The 20044-nt window shown below is 32.3% G+C and overlaps 1 protein-coding gene across 2 annotated transcripts in view; it reads left to right on the plus strand.

The window, feature by feature from the left end:
* Nucleotides 1–20044, plus strand: part of LOC127706087 (calpain-9-like) — a 21390-nt gene continuing 1346 nt past the window's right edge. Inside the window, exons 1-21 of one of the 2 annotated variants that reach the window (XM_052210539.1) lie at nucleotides 1–79; nucleotides 2139–2578; nucleotides 3162–3258; nucleotides 3926–3995; nucleotides 4552–4731; nucleotides 5251–5323; nucleotides 5885–6053; nucleotides 6676–6759; nucleotides 7120–7205; nucleotides 8080–8157; nucleotides 8889–9058; nucleotides 10030–10163; nucleotides 11909–12117; nucleotides 13104–13140; nucleotides 13488–13562; nucleotides 14343–14436; nucleotides 14849–14913; nucleotides 16804–16872; nucleotides 17992–18067; nucleotides 18673–18786; nucleotides 19361–19407. In XM_052210539.1, the coding sequence (XP_052066499.1) occupies nucleotides 2199–2578; nucleotides 3162–3258; nucleotides 3926–3995; nucleotides 4552–4731; nucleotides 5251–5323; nucleotides 5885–6053; nucleotides 6676–6759; nucleotides 7120–7205; nucleotides 8080–8157; nucleotides 8889–9058; nucleotides 10030–10163; nucleotides 11909–12117; nucleotides 13104–13140; nucleotides 13488–13562; nucleotides 14343–14436; nucleotides 14849–14913; nucleotides 16804–16872; nucleotides 17992–18067; nucleotides 18673–18786; nucleotides 19361–19407 (2307 nt within the window). In that variant the 5' untranslated portion in view covers nucleotides 1–79; nucleotides 2139–2198. Of the gene's footprint in view, nucleotides 80–2138; nucleotides 2579–3161; nucleotides 3259–3925; nucleotides 3996–4551; nucleotides 4732–5250; nucleotides 5324–5884; nucleotides 6054–6675; nucleotides 6760–7119; nucleotides 7206–8079; nucleotides 8158–8888; nucleotides 9059–10029; nucleotides 10164–11908; nucleotides 12118–13103; nucleotides 13141–13487; nucleotides 13563–14342; nucleotides 14437–14848; nucleotides 14914–16803; nucleotides 16873–17991; nucleotides 18068–18672; nucleotides 18787–19360; nucleotides 19408–20044 lie in introns of those variants that run through there. The other variant, XM_052210540.1, reaches the window with a different exon arrangement.

Here is a 20044-nt window from a genome sequence, read left to right on the forward strand (position 1 = left end):
GTTTATATAGCTTTTTAAAAACTGATTATCTTAAATTAAAATACATAATCTATGGAGTGACAGGTTTGAATCTGAACAGGTAAGGAAATGTTCTATAAAATGCTACCAAAAATAAGGTTAATGTAATTGTTACACCTCACCCAGGGAATGCACAATGATAGGTGTGGTTCATCCCTCACTTGTTTTCATTTCTTCACTCAATATTAGTTTGCTATTGTACTGAATATGCTTGAAATATTTTTCACTGGACGTTCGACGGTCTCGAATGAATCTATATATATATATATATAACGCACACTAGACTCAATATTCGTTTTCTTTTTTACACCGTGTATAATTAAGCTAAAATCAATGTTTAGAGTTGACCACAAATTCCAACTCCGTTATGATAACCGTATACTTTTTTGGGTATGACTTGAACATTTTATTCTTCAACTGTAGCATTCCATGCCACATACATTGTTTGCAGTTAACATCGAACTATCAAATACGTTCACTTACATAGTAATCAATCAATCAATCAATCAAATGCCTTTTATAGCTTACAACGCGGTATGGGCTTTACTCGTTGTTGAAGGCCGTACGGTGACCTATAGTTGTTAATTTCTGTGTCATTTGGTCCTTTGTGGAGATTTGTCTCATTGGCAATCATACCACATCTTCTTATTCTTATAACACATGTAAAATCCTTTAATTATAGAACCTTACACCCTCCGCCATATCAATAAAGTCAAATCAATTTTTAGAAATGCACAATTGTCGATCGCCTTTGGAAAATATATTATATTCTCGAAACCGATGAAAGTTGCATAATGCGGGACATAGGGATTACTATCCGGCGTCGTTGGCGTCGGCGTAAACTATTTGTATATAGCTTCATATTATCAAAAGAAGAAGACCTGCATGCTTCATATCTTGTATGTAGATGCCTTATATTACGAAGTTTCCATATGTCATATATCCATTGTCCTTTATGGTTCAGCGCCTGCTTTGCAAAATATAATGTATGTACTTTATTGTCATGTGAAATGCTCGCTTATTATGAGTTATAGTATCACAATATTTTGTATATGGGATCCTTCTAAAGTCTACATGTCCGTCAGACAGGATTCATCTGACCTCGACCTCATTTCATGGATCAGTGAACAAGGCTAATTTTGCGTGGTCAGGTCTTTATCTCAGATGCTATAAGCAATAGGACAACTATATTTGGTGTATGAAATGATTATAAGGTGTACATGTTCTCTGGCAGGGTTCATCTGACCTTGGCCTCATTTTATGGTTCATGGGTCAATGTCCAGTTTTCCGTAATAAGGTCTGTTTTCAGATGCCATAAGCAATAGGGTAAATAATTTTGGTGCATGGTTTGATTGTAAGGTGTACATGTCTGTCTGGCAGGGTTCATCTGACCTCATTCATATATGGATTATTGATAATGTTAATGTGATAAAAGGCAAGGTTAGTGTTATTGAATTCATTGCCCATGTAACCCTTAAATGCATGATGTTTATAATAAAGGTTGGTTGTTCTCAAAGGTTATTGTTATTGAATTCATCTTCTAATTTATCTTAACAAACAAAGATTGGTGGGTTTTCCTCCTCTCCTCGCCATACAAAGAAAAAAGAAGAAGAAAGACAAATGCGTATTTAAAGTAAAACAAAAAACCCAAAACCGGTACTACAATCCAAGAAAGGTAAATAAAGACATGTGAACGTGTACATGTATTTTCTGGTTAAGGCTTGACTATATTATGTATTATTACTTTTCATATTAAACACCTGTATACAAGTTTATCCTAATATGGATAAGCCCTTGTAAGTCGGTTAAGGTTACTTAAGCTTTTATCCTTAAAAATCAGTTAAAATAATTGCCATTCGATTATTCAATAAAGTATAAAACTATGTGGTGATTTTTGCATTTAAATTCGTTAACAATGTGTAAGTCCGTACTTTAATATAACACAGTGTTAAGAATAATTCAAGGCTAGACTTACATTATATCGTATTTTGAGTTCTTTTACACAAAGACCTTTTACATTTTGAAATTGTATGAATATGTTTACTTTGCGAAACCTTATTGTTTGATTTAAAAAAATCTACCACGTCAATCATTTATCAGATGTTATATTGTTTATTTAGATGAATCTCAAGAACTTTAAATTTGTGATTTATCAATTTTGAAAATACTGTATTAGAGGGATGGATTTGACTTTAGAAAAGGAGGGTACTTGGTATGAACCGTTAAAAGACGAAAATGAAATACGGACGCCAAGATATAAACAAAACAATTCACCTCGAATTATTGTCCACAATGGCAGTGGTCCTCGCATTCATTTAAGAGCATCGCCAGCGTCATCACATCGTAGTGTAAACACATCAACAGTTCGACACAATGGGATAATGTCGCATTCAACACCTCGTCATAGTGCTCCATCTACGATCAGATCCCGACACAGCAATCATATGTCATCGAGACAGCTATTACGTCATAATTCATCTGTCAGAAGTGAGAAGGTGGTAGGTGCTAATCACTGGCGACCGTCAACTTTTGAAAATATAAGAGACGAATGTTTGAAAAGGTAAGTATCACTGCATTTTGTAAAACTTCATATATATGATATTTTGTTGATGATAAAAAGAGGAGATAATCACGTTCAACTTTCCGATCGACATTGGTCGCGATTTTACTGACATTCGATTTTAAGAGGAAAAGACATATTTTCTCGAATGGCCAAAATCGGTATGTTCATACAACCTCGTAAAATAATACAGATGCTAAATAACATACTTGAAAATTTCGTACAGAAATTGTACATTCAGTTAATTATTTTTTTATATTTACAAAAAGTTTGGTTGCAGCTTCCTGAGGAAATGTTAGACTTAGATGTGTTGGGTAATATTTACCAATAAACACCATGAGATCGTTTTTAGTATAACAAGAAGCACAAGTTTGATACATTAATGGCTGTTCTAGTATAAACTGTTATATTTTTGAGTTACATTGTGATATCGTAGCGTAGCTTATACTATAAGCACTTACTATTCCTTGAATAAAACTTCAAATGTTGGTATATTTTGTTTTAAGTATACTCATACACTTGCCTGATCGATAAATAAATATAATAAATATAACACCACAAATCATTAAACAAATTCTTACAGCGGTACATTGTACGAAGACCCTGTGTTTCCAGCTAATGACAGATCTTTGTACAGACACATAAGGCCATATAAAAACATCAAATGGAAAAGACCACACGTAAGTTTTACGAGTGATTATGAAACTTTGATGCTGCTGGAGTTAACTATTTTCTTCTTCTCCAAATTTAAATCTATTTATTATGTGCCGTGGTAAAATATTATATAATATTACACTGGCGTGAAATATACAAACTAATCCTACAATTTGATTGGTTATCTTGACAGGGTTCACAAGCCCATATACCTTAGGAACAAAAACGAAGACCAGAATAGTAATTTATGATGAAATCAGGAACTCAAATATAATATATTTGTTATTTAGGCTTCACAGGTTAATTGACTCATATTCCTTGTCCATGCCCTATATCCATAAAAAAAACTGCCAGGGTATATGAGCCCATGTTCCCTGTGAAGATCCCAAATAACATCAAATCGAAATCGTCAAAGAAGTAAATACCAATTTTATTTCCAACAGACAAACAGCGTGACATTTGTAGAACTGTAAAGCTATCTGCGCAGTGCACGCATTATACCGGGTTTTGCGTCCTTTTTTAATTTTGTTATTTCTAGTTTTTTGTCAGATAATTCTAATTTCAACATTTGGTTTCGATTAACAATGACAAATTGTATAACCTTTCAAGAGTGGAGGTCGTGCATGGCTTGTTTTACCAACTAGATCAAACCAAATACATAAACATTGGTATGTACATAAACTCTGATTACAGGAAATAGTACAGAATCCTACGTTTGCTATTAAAGATGTCTGCAATATGGATATTGAACCTGGAAAATTAGGTAAGCTATAAACATAATACATATCATTTTTCAAAACATCTTTTGTCAAATTATCTATCGTAAATTGTTCTTTTTGCCGTAAGTATTTTTCTTTTTCAATTATGAGAATGGCAGGGTTGGCAACGTAGGATTTGTAAATATAATAAACCGCATACAGAATTTCCATAAAATAGCCTTGCTTGTATCCAAAATTTTCAACATGTCAGAAAGGCTCTAAATTATATTTCATTTATTTTGATTTTAAGATCAAAACAAAGATAGGGATATGGCATGGTGCCAACTTGCAATCATATTATCATTATATAACATAAGACAAAGCCTGTCATTATTTATAATACTAGTTAATGTTTCTAAAAAGGTTGGGTATCAACAGAAAAAGCGTTAAAAATTCATTTTTTAAGCATTTTTTCTTGAATTTTAATTTCCAACAGTTTTGTAGTCCTTGCTTACAGTCTATTCTTATATCTTTTGTATCTTTTTTTGGAATGACTGTTATGTCTATGCCTGCCCTTGATTGAGATTCCACAAACATGATCGAATCTTTTTAATTTGTCAGGTGACTGCTGTTTGTTATCAGCATTTACATGTCTTGCAATGGCACCAAAATTACTGCAAAAATGTATTCCATCTGGACAGAATTTCCATGACAACTATGCTGGCATATTTCACTTCCGCTTTTGGAGATATGGGGAATGGATTGATGTTGTTGTCGATGATAGGCTGCCTACAATTGATGGTATGACAAATTTTATACAGATTCGGTCAATAAGTTAACAACACAGGAAAGGAAATACTTCCATGGTGATGTCAAGCTTTTATTTTGATGTCGGAAGTTTTGCATTTCTATATCTGAAAATGAACAGTAAAGCTTATTTTGACATCTATATAGCTGTTCAGAATTTACATTTAAACTGGAAAGTTAATTATGATTATAAAAAGAAGATGTGGCATGATTGCCAATGAGACAACTCTCCACAATAGACCAAATGACACAGAAATTAACAACTATAGGTCACCGTACGCCTTCAACAATGAGCAAAGCCCATACCGATTACCATATTTCAAAAATGTTGAAAACTAGGTTAATAAATGAAAAAAATGTTCTGTAAAAATTTATGATTTAATTAAATTAGAATATGCAACACCAGAACTGTACACTTTTTATCTTTTTGTATATCAATTATTGACTTTATATATAATTGTGTATATACCGTTTGAAGCTTAATTTCTTCACAACCTATTTTTTCTTATACAGGTCATATACTATATATGAGAAGTTGTGATCCCCAAGAATTCTGGTCAGCCCTGTTTGAGAAAGCTTATGCAAAGTAAGTTGCATGAACTACTATTTGTCTCTATTCACACTATGCTTCATTTTTTCAAGGATCTTACACTAACTTACCTTGAAAGCTGGCGAATAGAAAATTTAAATACTTTTACTTATATACTCTCCATGACATTCATTGGTATTTAGCACGAGAAACAAAGAGACGTACCAAAATTATATCTTGTATATTTTAAAGCAAAAGTGGCGACTTTCAAACTTTGAGTTGTCAATTGCAATGATGCTATTTATCACATTTTCCAAATTTTAAGTACGTGGTATTGCCTTTGTCCGATAGATTTTATTTCAAGGACATCGACAAAATAGCATTGTCAAAATTTATAAAAATGGAACTTTTTCTGTTAACAAAAATTTATGGTTCACTTGCAATACCTTAAAAGAGTGCTTGTAATGCATTATTTCATGCTCTTTCTTTTCTTGGTTAATAACCTTTCCCATTAACTAACAAGTAAAGGCAGCTTTACCGCACATTTCGTTATATATTAAATGATTTGTTGAAGTAAAAATAAAGACTATACCCTTATTTCACATGGTTTTATTACAGGTTATATGGATCATACGAGAGTATTCATGGTGGAAGGATAAAATGGGCACTTCAGGACCTCACAGGGGGGATAGCTTATTCTCACAGTACTACAGAAAGTATAAGGCATTTACTGACAGTTGTAGATATAGCAATGTCTCAGGCATCGTTGATTGGTGCTTACATATCTGTAAGTTAAATAATGTTTATACTTTATCTGGAATTGTGGATTCTTGCAGATGGTCAGATGTAAAGAAGGCTGTAAACAATGCGAATATAAGAACATAAGGTCAGCAATCAGTTATTTTGAATTTCAAATTCACATTTCGTTACCATATACTGTTTTTCAGATGTATAATATATAAATATAAGAAGATGTGGTATGAGTGCCAATGAGACAACTCTCCATCCAAGTCACAATATGTAAAAGTAAACCACTATAGGTCAAAGTACGGCCTTCAACACGGAGTCTTGGCTCACACCGAACAGCAAGCTATAAAGGGCCCCAAACATGACTAGTGTAAAACCATTCAATCAGGAAAACCAACGGTCTAATCTATATAAAAAACGAGAAACGAGAAACACTTATGAACCACATCAACAAACGACGACCACTGAACATCAAAATGTTTAGAATTGGCGATAAAGTTACATTACTATTTCCAGTTCACTGTTTAAGATACGTTTTAAGATGAAGAACAGCAATTTATGACATTTCTATTTGATGTATGTGATTACTGTATTCTATGTAGTGTTTTGATGTACATCTTACGTATTCCATGTTTTATATTGATTATTTTTCTTCATTCTAGACGTCTGTTACAAACAACCAACCTGGCGTTCTTAGCAACGGACTTAAGACAGGTCACACATATAGAATATCCGGTTATGCAGAGGTATGTTTAAACCAGTCGAGCTTATTCTGTGTACCTCAGTATTTGTTATAGGATAATATGATAAATTTAAAAGATTTTAGCCAGTCGCAATTGGTTTTACTTTCAACAGAATTATTTATCAATTTATTTATCAGTATCACTTAGAAATATTGGTTGAAAGATTTTGGATTGATATAGTTGAATTTCCCCAAAAACGTTTTAGATTATTTAAACTCCGGTGTCCATGGAACAGGGAAGGCTAGGCATTTTCAGCTCTAACTTATAACATCTATTTCGATAGTCAAATATAGAAATAATCAGAAACCATTTGACCTTTGATATGCCAATGAGTAAAAGTGTGATATTAGTTGAAAATTTTAGATTCCAGTAACAGGAGGGACAGTTATACTGCTAAGAATGAGAAATCCATGGCACAGTGTGTACTGGAATGGCGCATGGAGTCCAAGGTAAAATCTAAATTCCAATGTCCTTGCCAGTCTTATCTGGCCTGTAGATACTCGCACATATAGTAACATACTGTTTAGATGTTCACATGAAATTCTTAAGACAACAGTTACGTCCAGTAAACCTTCTTAATATAGTTACGAATATACATCTAGCTATCTATAGTGAAACTATTGAGTTAGCCCTGCATTGAGACGATTTAGTTATAATTACTCAAAAATGCTGCCAAATGTTTTGTCATATAAATAGTCAAATTTTGAAAACTGTTGTGTGTATTTGGGTCGTTTTTTTGCAATAACGTTGGCAGTTTTCATCGACTGGTGAGTTTGAATATCTCTTTGATATCTTCTGCCTCTCTTTCATTCAATGAGGAAAACAATATATCGACAAAACACTTTTGAACTTTCTTGAAAAATGACACACACTTATTAAAATTCAATTCACTAAATACTGATCAAACATCGAGGCTTTTTTCACTATTTGCAAGCATCTTGGGTTATTAATCAATTCTGCAACACTGAAGTCGTTTTCGAAACGTTAGAAGTGCTTCGTTTTGAGCAGCAACACAAAAATGTTGCGAAGTGGTTATAAGCGTTAGATGGAAGAATGAAGAACTGGTCTACAATCACCAAATTGTAAAGTTAAAAACGTTGTGTTTTGGGATTTTTTTTTATATTGTTACCATTACACTTTGGTGAATTTGCCTTCGACCAGTTCTTATTTGTTTTAACTCGTTGAAGCTATTATTGATTCATTGTTGATTGCCCAAACCCCAGTGGCAAATATGTGATGCATATTCAGGACAACATATATGTATGCTAGAACAAAACTGCTATTCGATATATCTTTCAATTCATTCATAATTGTTTTGTTAAGGTCTCCCCATTGGAATGTTTTGAAAGAGAGTACAAAAGAAAAGATGAAAATCGACAACCTGTTGGATGGCGAATTTTGGTATGATATTTTGAAAAGTACAACTGGAATTAATTAACCAAAGGGATGTTTCAACTAATAATTTGTAAGCCTTTCAACTCAATTTCAAATGTTCAATACGGAATGAATATCAAACTATGGTAAACAAAATAGCTTTCTGCACTAAATATATTAAATGTCTATTGAAACGGTTATTACTTTATTACTTTTCGGTGATTTTGAATACCACAAAGGCATCTACATTTTGAATTTTATGCTTCCTTCCCCCTTATAGTTACCAGTAATAAAGACCACAAAAACATAAGTATAAAATATGACAAGTTAGGTCTGATTTATACCTCTGAGTCGGTTAGTCGTCACTTAAGAAAAAGAGAAAATTATACAATTGTAAAATATTCTTCGTATCAACACGCCGTAACATATGTTTACAAAACTTAAACCAATGTTAGTACATAATTTAATTTATCATTAGGAATGCATCTTTTTGGCAAGCAGCATAGAAATCCCTAACACTTTACATTAAACTCACGTACATCGATAAAAAGCTAGATAAAGTTTTCTATTTAAAGGCATATGAATTGACACAGAGAGACTTTTCTCTCTTGCAAATGTTCTTTCAGAAGTTATACTTGATTGTGAGGTCGTACACTTTGTACGAATTTTTATTTATTTTGTTTTCAGTTATTGGGACTGTATTTTTTTAAATATTCATTTTTCATTATTGTAATTTTGCTGATGAATTTTAACTGTAGGATATCATTCATCGATTTCAAAAACATCTTTACGGAAATTGAAATATGCCACCTTGGTCCAGAGAGCTGGAAAATGGACCAAAGTATACAACATCGTGGTGTGTGGTTGGCATCTGTGGCACATAGGCAATGGAGACGTGGAATAAATGCAGGCGGGTGTGTTAAACCAAGTAAGGAAAATGGAATACATACAAAATAACACCTTTTCATATTTTAATCTATTTCGAGATGTCTTTTTTGAACGTTTATACTTATGGACAATGGGCTTTCATTGCACAAAACCCAAGATATCAGAACATTTAACAGGAAACAAATCGGAATCTGGTGCAACAAAATTGGTACCGTAATGTTATTACGAAATTGGGTCATAATTTACATATAATTCAATATGCGAAACCGAATTAAGTAAAATTAAAAATAAAGTGGAAAAAATATAAAGAAGTTAAGTAGAAAAATACAGACAACACCATGACCAAAAGAAGGAAGACAAAACAGTAAACATGAGTCCACAATGCATTACACAGTCAACATCGCATTACACAATCCACATACATGTAATTATACTACCATAAAAACGGAGGTTATTTCAGCTGTCCTGGAAGGGTAAGCAGAACATACCCTGCAAGTTTTACCCGCCGTGTTGTTTATGACTAGCAAAATCCGGTCATAAGTTGCATTACATATAAGCGATAAACGAGGAAGGGAAGGATTTTGAATACGAGAAACGGAGCATGCACATGGACACCTGTGAACGAGATATTCCTTATTGGTTAATGAAGTAATATTTGTGTATATTTTTCGAAAAACAGTGACCACCTTCAAAACATGAATCCAATGCTAGAATAAAAAAAAAAGCGTTTATAGGAAACCCAAAACCTTGAATATTTATCTACTGGGCGAACTTTCATACCCTATAATTCTTTCTCTACATGAAATAAAAAAAAAAATTGCAATTGGAGTGTTGACGTCATTTTTTCCGACAAAGAACCCTTCTTAAGTCGACCATTAAGTGTTCATACATTGTGTAACAATTCTTGTTTACAATTAGCTCGGCATCAATTGTATCAGAAAAACCATGATCAACGAACAATCAGACAACACAGCAATAGTTCAATAATTAAAAATAATAATATGTTACAAGGTGTGATGTGCAACAACAGCCAGTTTTATTTGGAGTTAGACAAACCAAAAACTGTCATAGTTTCCTTAATGCAGAAATATAAGACGACCGACGACCAAAGACGCTTCCAACCATGTTGTTGTCTTATCTTTAAGGTAAAGAATATTATTGTTACTATCCATTGATACAAATGGAATTTTCATTTGGTTTGTTGTTATGTTTTTACGTCAATTTTGTTTGGTTTTTATTTGGTTTATTTTGTTGGTTTTATATATATTTCATAATGTTGTAATTCATTTTTATTTAGAATCATACATATTTAGTGATAAATGGATATGTAATTTTGTAATGTGTGTTAAAAAGTAAGAATGTATGACAATGTTGACATTTTCAAGCAAAATAACAACAGTTAATTGATTGATGATAATAACCTTAGACCGTCTCACAAGGACACTGCCGAGGAATTGTCGGTTTATTAGTCATTTTTTGTTCTTTTTGTTCAATTCGCGTGCACATCGACAATGAGATGAAAAAACTCTTCATATATATAATTCAAGGAGTAAAAGCAACAACGACACACGCGGGATGTGTCGACATAAGAATCAGCAGTGGTGCATGAATAAAATTGCAGGCAACAATATTTTTCCGGTGTCCAATTGTCGTAAATCCATTAAGCAAGAAAAAAGGTAATCGCATGATATCCAAGCGGAGCTATTCCGGCCGGGTTCGTCGATAGAGTAGTAAGCGTCTCCTGCTATTAAAGTACCACGCGCAATGCGAGTTCTCACTTAGAAAAACTGTCGAAGTAGGGATTAGGATCGGTAAATTGATAGATCAGACGACTATATTATAATATCTAAAGATCTAAGACCTTGAACACATATCGTGTCGGTCAATTAATTTGTGATTCAAAACTGTTGGAAGACCATGATCGATACCGAAGTTGAGGATCATTGATAAAAAAATCCAAAAAGTGTTGGCTTGAAAAGCAGCAACAAAGTTGAAGATCATTGAAAACGAAAAATTCCACGTGTCCGCACGAAAAGTAACAATAAAAACGGTGCTCTTTGCTTTGGATATCATTTAGTGTTGCTGGGAGTTCATGTTATGAATATAAATACCATGATATACCGTTTCCATGCTATCCACAATAAGAATAGAAAAAGCGCAATGTAGGTAATTAACGTCTATCTACAAGGCCATAAAAAAGAGGGGAAAGATATCAAAAGGACATCCAAACTCATTAACAGAAAGAAACTGATCATGACAATGCTATGGCAAAATACGAAAAACGATATAAAGACAAACAACAGTATACAAAAAATAACAAAGAAAAGACAGCAATACGAAGCCCATCAAAAACCGAAAGGGTAAGCAAATCCTGCTCCATAGGTAGGTCACACTCGATGAAATGAGAACGTGATTGTGATCACGACAATTGAAACATATCCGTTGTTATCTGTGAAACAGATATTCCATGACGGTCAACCAACTCATCACGAGTCTCCTTAAAATTTTTGAAGGGATGATTTCAACTTCACCACTTGGAACTCTTGGTTTAATAGCTTCCTTGTAAGCAGCAACCCTCTATCAAGGAATTCATGATAGGAATTGCAAGCTCTTAGAAGTCGGCAAAGAATAATTCTTTTACGTATTATGATGAGTTTATTTATCAGCTTCTCCTCCATTCTCCGCTGTCACCTTTTTCTGATCATTTTCTTTTATAAGCATATCATGTTTAAATATCAGCTCCGGAATTAATCCCATTTCTTGCAGCAATTCCATGTAAACACTTGATTGGTTAATGTAGTTAACATATAAATTTGTACCTAGATTCCTTTTTGGTCATAAAATGACCATAGTTACTTTGCGTAATTTAGCATTTTCTTGTATATTGTAGGTACCACTTGACGTAAAAACAAAAAGGAGCGCCGAATTCTTCCTTTATAATAAGATATATGCCAGTACAAAATTTATCCAGGATAGAGAGAACGTCCACACATTTAAACTAGGAGAGGGGTCGTATATGATCATGCCTGTCACAGAAATTGAGGGACAAGAAGGCAAATATATGTTGAGAGTCTATACTGCCGGTAACTCTATAATAAGGTAACAATATATTAATGATTTTCTTTTTTGTTTTGTTTTCTGTTCTGGGGTTTCTTATGATGTGTTTTTTTTCTCATATCATCCTTTTTTGGGATGTTTTGTCTCATACAAACAACCACTTTTACAAACAGATTGTTTTTACTATGTTACTAGTCATACAACTAAAAGGCACACATTAATTTGTATCTTAAGTTAATCTCTGGATTTCATTGTACTTGTTTCATTTTCTCGTCTCTGCATGCCGTAATTCTACTCCTTTTCATAAACGCAGATTCTATGTTATAAGGTAAATGGTATAATGACATAATAGAATAAATAATTCTGATGGCACACTACGACTCCATTATAACAAATGCATTGCCATTAACATCTTAACATGCTTATATGTACTACTCAAGGATGTTTTGCTGAAATTGACAATAATGACATGTACATTAAATATCAATTGATGTAATATTTGATGAGAAGTGGATTTGAGACATGAATAAAACGAGATTTTTAAGTTTCTAAAAAGTACGCTAAAGACAGCAATCCAATGACACTTTATGTGTTTTCAAACAGATACTACACGATACAATGATTAACAGACAAACCTTATAGCACTCTGTTTACAAAAAAGACAGACACATATTTTTTCAATGTGATTTTTAGATTGTCCATCAAAGTCTTCAATGAGCAAAAAACGTAAGAAAACATTCTACTTTTAATCTAATATAAATATTTATGATTAGTTCATCGACAAACAATTTCCGAATTTTAATTGCTTTTAGAGCCATTTCTGTTAATTTAATCCAGCTGAAAGTGATCAGTCTTTAGTTTTCTATGTTGTGTATTGTGTACTATTGTTTTTCTGTTGGTCTTTTTCATTTTTTCCATGGCGTTGTCAGTTTATTTTCGACTTATGAGTTTGAATGTTCCTTTGGTATCTTTCGCCTCTCTTTTATCATTTAATTCCAATAAGTAAAACTTATAATGTTTATCTTCAGAGAGTTAGACGATTTAGATGGATATAAGGAGACTCAGGTATGGTGCTACATATAGTTTAATTATCAAGTTCTCTAGTGTATTATCTAATAACAATATACCACATAGGTGGATTAAACCTAAATAAGTCTTTTTAAGCTTTAAGCAGAAACTGGTGGGGTAAAATATGAAATAAGATTTTTGCATAATTTAGTGTTTTTTCGTTGATGTATGAAATAACGTTCGATCGCTTATTTTTTTTTTTTAAACATGTGGATAGATAACGTATATTGAATTTCTACAATGAATAATTTGAATTGATTTTGAAATTCATTCAATATTCTATATTTCTAAAATTATAGACAAACACAATTTTCATAATGAGCATTATATATAAATGATTCTAGAATGGCCATTCATTAGACTGGGAAAATATCAATATGCTCAGAAGACAGCTTACGAAGACAGCAATACAACACAAGGTATGCATTTGCTTAGATGATTACTACAATGTACTGGTAAAAAGTAAATTACAAAAATAACGAACTGCAAGGAAAATTAAAAACGGAAATTAAATGGTAAAATCAAAAGCTCATCCACATCAAACGAATGGGAAACAACTGTCATATTCCTGACTTGGTACAGACATGTCCTCATGTAAAATATGGTGGATTAAACTTCTTTCATGGCCAGCTAAACCTCTCACTTGTATGACAGTCGCATAGAATTCCATTATATTGACAACAGTGTGTGAGCTAAGCAAACAGACACAATAGGTAAAAATGTCAAAAACTGGGATACAGCAGTCAACCTTGTGTTATAATCTTAATTACTATAAAACAAATAACTCTTTCATCAAAGAAAAACAAAATGACAATTAGACACTCTACAGACAAAGTACATAAGCAAAATGAAAGAAAAAAAATACCATAACACAATGAAATACCCCATCCTTTCAAGTGTTATTCTACAAGGAATGTTTTTAATGTGGTATTTGTGGTACTATTCATAATGAGACATTTGTTTTTAGACTTCAAAACAAGAAGTTAAATAATAAAGTAACAGTGATTTACTGATATTATCAAACCATTAATTCATCGCAAAGCAAGTGAGTTTAAATAAATGTCCTTTTGTCTGTCTCCAACATCCAGCTTGTAACTTAACAGACTATTTTACGACAACATTTTGTGTTTATTTTCAAATTTGATATTTAATCTTTTTGGAATTATTAAAATTTTTTTAAAGATATTTCATATTTGCAGTATGAAGAAATAGATGCATCTAGACTACAGAAGGTTCTTTTAACGCCTATGAAAGATAAAATTCCACTATTATGTTGTTTTTCAGAATCTGAGAGTAAGTTACTTCTTAAAATGATTTAATCCAGGTATATTAGATATCCAAAATTGCTATTTATATTATACTATAAAAATTGTACATTTTTAATAATTCAAAAGTGTTCATATTGGTGTTATTAGACAAGTATTTTTTTACAAAACGTTGGTTTGGTATTTAAAAGACTATCAAATATATAACGTCATTGCAGGTCTCCAGCTATTTTACAATAATAAATACCGGTATTATATGTGCATTGAACACGTTGTGAATAATTGATTACCATACAACAATGTCGCAAAAAAATTGAACGTATATTTTCTTCATTTCCTTTTTTGATGGAAAGGGTTCATTGCATATTGTATATTTTTGTTTTGAATCATTTAAAATGTCAGAAATACACTCTGATCGTTTGAATTTTATTCTATTTCAGTTGTCAAATTTAAACCGTTAAATCTTTCTCTAGACACATGCAAAGCAGCTATAACTATATTCGATGTATCCTTTGAGAAATATTGTAAAGTCTTAGGATATTTCATTTGCATTATCTAAATAGAATAGTGTGGGTTTCTTTCAATGCAGAACCTATAATATTGGTAGCATCGATTTTATTCTAGATTGACAATATCCGACTCTACTGAGCAACTGGAACCTGGAGCTTTTATATTTTACTAGGGGAGCAACACTCTTTGAGTACATGGTTTGAAGCCCGCACCCTCGATTTGCATGCAGTCTTGATACAAGTTTAAAATTCTGGTTGACCATGATGCCTAGAACCCGTTTCATTTTTCAAATGTAATTCTGGTTGCAAGGAAACAATCTTAAATTTTGAGAAGAAATATACATATATATCATACGAAGTGCTATCTACCGAAAACATAATTTTCCGACAAAATTTAATTTTTAACTCTTTTATGGATTATCGCATTGACATGGAACATTTGAAATAAGGTATAAATAACTAGTTTCATTTAAATTTCTTGTTGTAAATTTTTTCACACTCTAAACGTATTCTAAATCTAGATCCAAGCTACTAAATATTCGCTATTTGATTCAACAGCTCCTCAATATTCGCTATCCGATTCAACAGCTCCTAAATATTCGCTATCCAATTCAAAAGCTAATACATCTTTGCTATTTGATTTAACAGCTCCTAAATATTCTCTATCCGATTCAATCAAGAAAAATAGTAATATGCCCAGACGGAACATTTCACAAGATTTGAATGAAAAACCTTTCCTCTGTTAAAAACATTAATGATAATATCTTTAAACTAAATTTCTAAATTAACTTACCTTAGGGGAACGCTTTGGTCAATAACTTCCTTGTTACATTTTATTATTCCAAATGCTCTGCAAACCCTAAATTTCATTAAGTTTGAACATTTGAATGTCTCGATCGACTGAGCCTAATGTGATATGATCTTTATATATTGACATAATACTTTGGAGAATGGCTGTACCAAATTTTCTATTTCGATATTTTGAAAATTGATAAATCAGAATTTGCAAGATCAAGGTCTTTGTGTCAATATCGAAGTGGAAAATTTTAACAAAATGTTGTATGTCTAATTTGAATGTCAATTAATTTTTATACGAAGTCGTGATCCAATGAAAGTCAACAGTATTGAATAGTTGTGTACTCAAAACATGTTTCTATCAAGAACACAAGTAGAACAAAACAAATATTTGAGCGGTAACTCGTTATTGAATAAGAATTTACCATGTATTAGCACACCATTTGCCGCAATAACGAAACAAATGCTGACAGTCTGTGTATGCTTTAAGAAATTGAACCTTTTCATTTAAAACATCAATCTAATATGATGTATTTTGTAAAGTTATCAGACAATATACATATTTATTCGTGGGGTTTGTGCTGCTCAGTCTTTTTATCATTGTATATTGTGTTTTGTAGACTGTCTTTTCGTCGTTTCTCGTTTTCTGCAAGGGCTTATGAGTTTGAATATCCCTTTGGTATCTTCCTCCTATCTTTTATTGTATACCTTAACATTTTGACAATTTGGAACAAACCTCTCTATGAACCTGTTCAAGATGTTGGTATCAGAAATCTGATCCGAAGAACAGTTGTTTACTTGTATATGACTTTTTAAAGGTTGAATACAACTTTAAGGTTAATATTATAAGTCATGTTTTTTCAGGCGTCTTTTTTGATTCGCTATTAAGATCCATTATTAAGTTTTTGAACTGGAATGAACTGTTAAAATGGTTCCTTTATCTAGCCATGAATATGACGGTCAGTCGCCAATTGTTCTTTGAATATCTATAGGGTGTGTTCACCGGTATTGTTGTATAATGACACTTAATTTTGATATAAATATATTGAAGCTTAAACATTTGTTGTTCGTTATTCTTAACACTTTATTAGAGTAAAATTGAAGGACATCTATGTTATGAAGATTTAAACAAGCTGCTCAGCAAACTTATACTATGGCAGGTACGAAATTACTTTACTGAAGGTCAATCATTTCAATATGACGAGACATATAAGTCAGCACTCTTTAGTTGAAATTGTTTTAGGTAATTACCATAATGTAATGACTTCTGAATATTGAGCACCGATACGAAAACGTGAATCCGTTAAAAAATTAGTAAAAACAGGATTTGCACCTAGGTACATGGTAAAAGGAACATGAAAATCGAAAATTATAAGAACAATACAAGACCAAGAGAAACCTAAAGGATAAGGATAGCCTCTTCAATCACATCCTTGACGGAAATCAGTAATTATAGCGGGTTCTCAGTGCACCATTAAATTGCAGTGAGTCAAATACCAGTGCTTGTAGCCGCCAATACAAGTTAAATGTAGTTCAGTGCAAACAGCAGTTGTTTGTCGGAAAACCTGTCGTTATGCTCGGGATGGAATGTTTATTTCGCATGAGAACGTTTAAACCAACACAACTAAAACAAAGAAAACTAAATCCATCTAACTTTCGATGAGGCAATTACAATCTTCTTCTATGTACAATTATATAACAATAAAAAAAACGAACAGTGGTTAAACGATTTTCAAATATTTTAAATCCATATAAATAAAGGCAACATTAGTATGCCGCTGTTCAATAGTCATAAATCGATTAAGCGAAAACAAATCCGGGTCACAAACCAAAACCGAGGGAAACACATCAACTATAAAAGGAAAACAACGGAACAACAGAAACACTGAACTGCTACAAAAACAAACGCCAACATACATAGAAACGGACTATTTGATAACAACTGCCATATTCCTGACTTGGTACAGGACATTTTAAGAAACAAAAATGGTGGGTTGAACCTGGTTTTATGGCTAGCCAAACCTCCCGCTTATATGACAATGATAAAAATACCGCTAAAATGAACACATTACGTGACAGGAATACAGTACAAATATACGCAAGAACACTCAGGACAGAGAAGTACATAATATATAAACCACGGTAACCATTGATTAGTAAACGATCTGGATGGTGCAGAATGTTATGCTTAACAAGCTGTGATAGACATAATGAAACAGAATAATAAAGGTTTAACAATCTCATGTACTTGTTATCTTAGATATATTCCTTTTTTCTAGGGTACATTTCGAAGCTATTCACAGGGAAATCTTGATTTTAGTTCATATTCACTGAGGAGTGCTCTACGACTTATAGGTTAGTGGTATAAAACATTTCAAACGGGCTATCTCATTCTGAATCTGGTCATACCAAGTGTACAACATATCTTTTTGGGCTCACGGGTATGTATCAAACTTTACTTATATCGACTATCAAATGAACTACTTTGCACTTTCATAATTACTTTTTTATTACTTTGATTAGAACCAGAGATGGTTCACTGTCACTTTAATTAAATGGCATGCACTGTTCACACATCTGAAACAACCCACTTCAATATGAAAACGCTAGTGTTAATTTGTACACTTAATTGACTTTACATCTTTAACAACTGATGGTCTGAAATATGTCTGTCACATAAATAACCGAACTAATGCAAATGAAACCAATATTTTCAGTCTGTAAAAACTATAACAATTGTCATTCACAATATTAAAATATAAAATTAAAACTGTATGAAACCTATTTAGAATAAAAGTCATTAACTTTACAATCAACAGCAAGCTAAACAGATTATGAATGTTCAAACATGGGTAAGCCTTTCCCCTTTGCCTTGCTTGTCCTAGAATATCATGCTTCTACTCTTTTCTGCTCTCCGAATAGTGGCTGAGGTCATACCATTAATATCCTTTCAATTTTAGGACTAACTGTTAGCAACAAAACGTTAGAAACACTTATAATAAGATTTACCAGCAACGGAAGAGTGTCACTTGAGCAATTTATATGCATAGTAATTAAATTAAGTACAGTTCACGGTAAGTCAAATACATTAGTTTACTCCGGAATGTATTGAGTCCATGATGTTTAATCTTTATCTGTTGATTATAAAATATAATGAGATGTGGCATGATTGTCAATGAGACAACTAGAGCGACATAATCATGTTTTTCTCCGATGTAAGAACCTGTAATTAGTAGAGATGATTTATTGATGTTGAACTTGGATGACGAACCACAATAGGTCTGACGTCACCTCTTTGAATACGGCAAGACAATATAATATTTCTTCATCGTCATCTTAGTGATTATCTGATGTAACTTAGTTATAAATTTGTAAAGAATTTAGGAGTATTAAAAGTTTATTTTACAAACGTATGCAGCATACAACCTACAGACTTTAACTTAAACATCTTAACGACATTGTAAATGATACCCTTTTTTATTACTTCTACATTCGTTTTACAAATCATAATTTCTGGTCCGTTTCTCCTCTCGTAAATCGAACAGTAACAAAAGATATTAAAATTTGGTAATTTAGAATTTCAAATTTTTTCTACGTTACTTGCTGAAAGTTAACGTGACTGTATAGATTATTCATTTCCCTTTGTAGCTCGATACCAGTCGTGTTTATCAACAAGCAACATATTACTGTCAGATGTAAGTATTGGAATTTTTTTTTAACATTTCTAAGTCAATTACAAAAAGAATAATAGAATAATACACTTCATTTTCTGACGTCCATGTCGTTAGATATGTCATAGTGCATACAAAAAAGTAAGTTGTAATATTCAACTTCGTTCTTTATTTGGCTTTTTAACTCTTTTGATTCTAGCATTACTCATGAGTCTTTTGTAGACGAAACACGCGTCTGGCGTACACAGTTTTAATCCTGATATCTCTAATGTCCTTATTAAGTATAGAGTATGATACAATACCTCACTGAATACTGCCGATATACTTTAAGATGTTGTAACATTTTGAATAATAAAGCTGTTTTATTTTCGGATTAGAAATATTTAATTTCATGCACCAGGAACATAAAATATATTAAGAAATGGCCATTCGTTGCATCACATTAAATTCCTAAACGTTTAATGTTTATACCCAGCGTCACGTAAAATATTGTTTAAGAAGAACTTTTCAAAATCTTCAACTTCTTTTGTTTGGTACATTCTCTTGAATCATTTGTTGATATGGTTATTGGCTTGAAAAAAAACCAACAAAATTATTGACTGATTTATTAATGCAACCGAACTTTAGACTTGAAGACGAGTATAGCGACTCACACATACAT

This window comes from Mytilus californianus, unplaced genomic scaffold (assembly GCF_021869535.1).
Source record: "Mytilus californianus isolate M0D057914Y unplaced genomic scaffold, xbMytCali1.0.p SCAF_6, whole genome shotgun sequence".
Lineage (NCBI taxonomy): Eukaryota > Metazoa > Mollusca > Bivalvia > Mytilida > Mytilidae > Mytilus > Mytilus californianus.